The following is a 5,753-nucleotide window of genomic DNA, read 5'->3' on the forward strand; positions in this document are numbered from 1 at the left end:
TATATATATATATATATATATATATATATATATATATTTGTCTTTCTTCATGATGATATGATGCTGTACTATTATTGTAAGTCATGGAAGATATAACGTATTTCATGATTATTCAAGTTTTTGTGTTTTGTAGTTTAAACTACTGTGTTTTAGTAATGTGTCGCACATTTGTGGGCGAAAGACAGCAGGTGAACAATGTCTTCTTGTGACTGAATCCGATTCAGAGCAGTCCGCTGATTCTCATTAGTACTGCAGTTTCTGTAGGCCTAACACTATACTGTATTCTCTGTCACAGAGAGTGAGGCTTGTTAATGTATAGGTCAAAAACAATAGATGTACTTGAGACTTTCCATCATTAGTTCAGTTCTTCTGTCAGAGTCAGCTCATTTCAGTTGGTGTGTCTTTTAGTTTAGCTAGTTATCAGAGTGTACTGTGCTCCTTCTGATATTTTGATTAGTCATTTGCCCTTTAATTATCAGAGTGAGATAGTGAAATGTTTTCAACAACTTTGTGCACATGAAATTGTGTGAATAATGAAGATTGAAGTATAAATCAAACGATCAGATTTAATTCATAAAAACATCAGTCTGTTTTTATTGGGCCCACGGCCTCCTTACTGGAGGCTCCTAAAACACGCTTTAATACTATTTATACATGTGTAATACAAGTAAGTGGATATGTCCCTGTTCAATTATACATGGTATTTCAAAGCAGAAGTTAAGCATACAGTAATGAATTATGATTATCTGACAATATTGTCCAGGTTCACAGCAATCTTTTTTTTTAGGGAAACATGCCTTGTTTAAAGTGGATTTTTTTCGGTGTGTATCAGTCATTTCAATCATCATTGTCTCTGTGTTGTTTGAGCAATGCATTGCCAACTGGTTCCATTAAGTTAATGATTTACCATCACTGAGTCAAGACAGCACTGTTTGACTTCAGCTAGATCAAATACTCTCAATTCACTCACCACCGCTGTGTATTTGTCAGTGCTGATGCCATTTCCACTGACAGAATATTCCTATTAATGAGGCTTGATATTCATTGATCATATAAAGAGGTGTTTTTGGCCCATGTACACGGTGGTATTTAGAAATTATGACTCAACATAATATGATGCATCCACTGATTCAGATCAATGTATCATATTTAATGGAGTAAGGGAACTGCATCTTTTTTCCAAAATTTTTTCTCTAAATGCCATACTTAACTTGATGTGAATGAAATATCTATATGACTGTACTTTTGTTCCTATTTGACTGAAATTCTATTCTATTCTATTGCTGTATTGAAATGAATGGTTCCTGTAGCATCATTGCATTTTATGTTAAAGAGATAGTTCACCCAAAAATGAAAATTCTGTCATTAATTACTCACCCTCATGTCGTTCCAAACCCGTATGACCTTTGTTCATTTTTGGAACACAAATTAAGATATTTTTGATAAAACCCGAGAGCTTTCTGACCCTGCATTGACAGCAATGCAACTGAAATGTTCTCAGGCCCAGAAAGGTAGTAAGGACATTGTTAAAATAGTCCATGTCACCATGTGACTATAGTCCAGTGGTTCAACTGTAATTTTATGAAGCTACGAGAATACTTTTTGTGTGCAAAGAAAACAAAAATAACAACTTTATTCAACAATTCTTCTCTTCCTTGTCAGCGTCCGCTGCCATTCACGAGAGTACCACGATGCATGTGTGCATTCCTGTGCATGTTCTATGTCAGCAGCACCACACGCATACATCGTGGCACTCATGAATGGCAGCAAACGCTGACAAGGAGGAGAAGAATAAGTCTTTTATTAAGAAGTGGAAGGTATTTGGTACAACACAGACCCTCCTTGGATCAGGACGTCACTCCAAACTGAAAGAAAGAGCCAGGAGGAAACTGGTCAGAGGCCGACAGCAACTCTGAAGCAGTTGCAAGAATTTATGACAAAGAGTGGTCATTGTGTGCATGTGACAACAATATCACAAATTCTCCACAATTGTGGCTTGTATGGAAGGGTTGCAAGAAAAAAGCCACTCCTCAAGAAAGGCCACATGCTGTCATGACTGAGCTTTGCCAAAACGCACCTTGAAGATTCTGAGGCCACATGGAAAGAGGTGTTATGGTCAGATGAGATCCTGTTATCGGGGTGTTTCTCTGCAGCAGAGACTGGATCACTTGTCAGGATATAAGGAAAAATGGATAAGGCAAAATACCATAAAATTCTTGAGGAAAATCTGCTGCCCTCTGCCAGAAAGTTAGGGCAAAATACAAGCAAATTCTCAAATATGCTTTCCTCTGCCAGAAAGTTGTCAATGGGAAGAAGGTTTACCTTCCAACATGACAATGACCCAAAGCACACAGCAAAACTGACCACACGGTGGTTGAAGGAGAAAAAGATGAATTTCCTTGCATGGCTTAGTCAGAGCCCAGACTTAAACCCCATTTGAAAATCTGTGGAATGACTTGAAGACTGCAGTCCACAAACACTTACCATCAAATTTAACTGAACTCGGGCAGTTCAGCAAAGAAGAGTGAACAAATATAACAAAGTCTAGATGTGTAAAGTTAGTAGAGACCGAGACATATCCCAACAGACTAAAGGCTGTAATTAAAGCAGAAGGTGGTTCAACAAAATACTGATGCAAGGGGGTGATGCTTTTCCCAACTCTTCCTTTTTATTGTTTAATTTGTTTCTGACATGTTGGTGTTATATCGTTCACTTTGATGTTATAAGTAAATGCAGCTGGATAAAAACAAAATATGTGCCCGTCTTCATTTCAGGCTGCAAAGCAAGAAAATGTGATTATTTTAAAGGGGGGTGATTCTTTTCTATACCCATTGTATATATAAAATGATAAAGTGCCCATAGTTGTGAGTTGATCTACCTATTATTTTTAATTAAACAAATACATTTATTAAAAAAGAATTATTTTCTTCAAGTCAAGACAGTCAAAAGCGCCCATAATTGAAGAAACACCCCAATATGAGTAGATCTCTCAAGTCTCCAAGTTAGACTAAGAGGACTCTGATAAGTATACTCCACGGATCAGGTATTTAAAAATGTGATGCAGAATGCAACTGCATCACCACCATATAAAACACAGATGGTACTAGGCAATCTGAAGAATGTCAGAAAAGCGGAACGGGTTCCTGAGATCTAAGCGATACAGATCATGTACAATTGACAATGATGTCACCCTCTGTGGTAGCCATGACAACGTGTTCTGGTTTCCCCAGCTGACACTCATAACAAAGAGAATCTCAGTGTGAGGACAGACCCAAAGTATATATATATATATATATATATATAGTTTTACTTTCTGTTCATCATCCTGAGAAATATTTCATAGTTTCCACAAAGATATTAAGCAGCATAACTGTTTTCCACATTGATAATAATAAGACATGTTTCTTGAGCACCAAATCAGCATATTAGAATGGTTTCTGAAGGGTCATGTGTCTCGAGTAATGATGCTGAAAATTCAACTTTGCCATCACAGGAATTTTCAAATAGAAAGCAGTTACTTTAAATTGTAATACTATACAATATTACTACTTTTACTGTATTTATAAATGCTTGTTTGGCTTAGTTTTAGTGAACTGCAACAAGCCTGCTAGATACATGCATAGACTGTTAAAAACAAACAGACAAAAAAGGATGAATGCACTTTTAAACCTTTTTCTTAATCATTTTTAAAGATTTTGTAATAACTCAACTCCTGAGTAATACATTTTGTAAGTTTAAGAAGATGAGATAACCAAAGGTGCACTTGATGTCATATGTCTTAAACATGTTGTATAACTTATTTTTGCATTGCTCTGTCCCAGGTAGCCCCCTCATCTGCAGTGTGCAGATGAATTACGAGCAGCCTCCCCCCTACACAGGGCCTGGCCCCACCGCTCCAGGATACCCCCCTCCCTCCGCTCCCGGATACCCTCCTCAGGGATTCCCTGCACAGCCGTACCAAGGATATCCAGTCAATACTGACCAGCCCAACCCTGGTTACCCAAACTACCCTCCTGGACCCCCTGGGTCATACCCGGTCCAGCCAGGTTAGTAGAGACCGAGACATATCCCAACAGACTAAAGGCTGTAATTAAAGCAGAAGGTGGTTCAACAAAATACTGATGCAAGGGGGTGATGCTTTTCCCAACTCTTCCTTTTTATTGTTTAATTTGTTTCTGACATGTTGGTGTTATATCGTTCACTTTGATGTTATAAGTAAATGCAGCTGGATAAAAACAAAATATGTGCCCGTCTTCATTTCAGGCTGCAAAGCAAGAAAATGTGATTATTTTAAAGGGGGTGCAGATGAATTACGAGCAGCCTCCCCCCTACACAGGGCCTGGCCCCACCGCTCCAGGATACCCCCCTCCCTCCGCTCCCGGATACCCTCCTCAGGGATTCCCTGCACAGCCGTACCAAGGATATCCAGTCAATACTGACCAGCCCAACCCTGGTTACCCAAACTACCCTCCTGGACCCCCTGGGTCATACCCGGTCCAGCCAGGATACCAGGGGTACCCACAACCACAGTATGGAGGCCCAGTGTATGGGGAACCTCCTAAAAACACTGGTAAGATCCTTGATTTCCTGTAACATTGAACACATTTTCATTTACATATTAATTGGGTTAGTTTCACTCTTAACTTCCTCATAAACATCCTCATTTGTAACAGTGAGGTCAATGGATTTACACCAAACACAGCTAGTACAGTTAGTGGAAATGTTTGTTGCTCATAGTTTCTGCAACAGTCATGTAATAATTTCACTTGTACAGTACGTACATCATTTTTCTTGGTGTTGTTCATTTTATCGAGTTTATAGGAGTTAACACAAGTCAGAAGATTACAGTATTTCTAGCTGTTTAAATTACATATTTATATATTTAAGTTTCTGTGACCTGCTTGGTTTTTAAATGATGTGTTAATTCTGAATAAATATTCAGCTAGATTTTAATTAGGTGTAAATTAAATGTCTAATGGACTCAAGGTTATTTTCGTAAATGAAAACGAAAACTAAGACTAAAACGATTGATGAAAAAACTATTTTGTAAACTGAAAAAAATAAAAATGTCAAAATAATTGAAAAACTAAAATGAAACGAAACTAACAACAGTTATTGAAAAACTAACTGAAATAAAATAATAATTATCAAAAATAAATAATCGTTTTCGTAATCATTACGTTCTCACCCCTTGGCGGAAAAATATAGGAGCTGTGTGGAGGTTTAGGGAAATAGCCTACCTGTAATTGCGAATCACACACATGGGGTTATCTGATGGAGAGACGCAAATCTTGCAGGGCTCCTGTTTGGTAAACGTGCACCAGCAGTAGGCTACTCAACAGAACACCCGAGTGACCCGACCCATTATCTGACAGCAGCACTAATTTAATTCTGTACCAGACCAGAACCGTTTTAACATAAAGACCGAACCGCACTCGCATTAAATTTATTTTATCAGGTAAGCAAGATTATTTATTTTATCATGTAACACAAGCACTCAAACCAACATTCGGCATTCTAAGTTGGTGCTTTGAAGAAAAAGACATGATATTTAACAGAAAAAAAGATGAGAACGTGCATCCTTTCTGTAAACAACACAAAACTTTTGCCTAGCATCTTGTGATCACTCTGCCAGGCTTTTGAACAAATGTGCATTGGCTAAATCACATCATACACACGCTTATAATTCTTCATAAATTAAAAGAACATTAAAATATAAGCCTTTACTGTTAAATGCGATTGCCGTTATTATT

General features: G+C 37.8%; 1 protein-coding gene across 1 annotated transcript in view; it reads left to right on the forward strand.

The window, feature by feature from the left end:
- The window catches only part of LOC107570694 (cysteine-rich and transmembrane domain-containing protein 1-like), a 10,703-nt gene that overhangs the window by 739 nt on the left and 4,211 nt on the right, over positions 1-5,753 (forward strand). Inside the window, exons 2-3 of the mRNA XM_016256951.1 lie at positions 3,822-4,046; positions 4,505-4,570. Coding sequence (XP_016112437.1) covers positions 3,848-4,046; positions 4,505-4,570 — 265 coding nt within the window. The 5' untranslated portion in view covers positions 3,822-3,847. The remainder of the gene's footprint in view (positions 1-3,821; positions 4,047-4,504; positions 4,571-5,753) is intronic.

The sequence above is a fragment of the Sinocyclocheilus grahami genome, unplaced genomic scaffold (genome assembly GCF_001515645.1).
Source record: "Sinocyclocheilus grahami isolate Dianchi unplaced genomic scaffold, SAMN03320097.WGS_v1.1 scaffold1493.1, whole genome shotgun sequence".
Classification (NCBI taxonomy): Eukaryota; Metazoa; Chordata; class Actinopteri; order Cypriniformes; family Cyprinidae; genus Sinocyclocheilus; species Sinocyclocheilus grahami.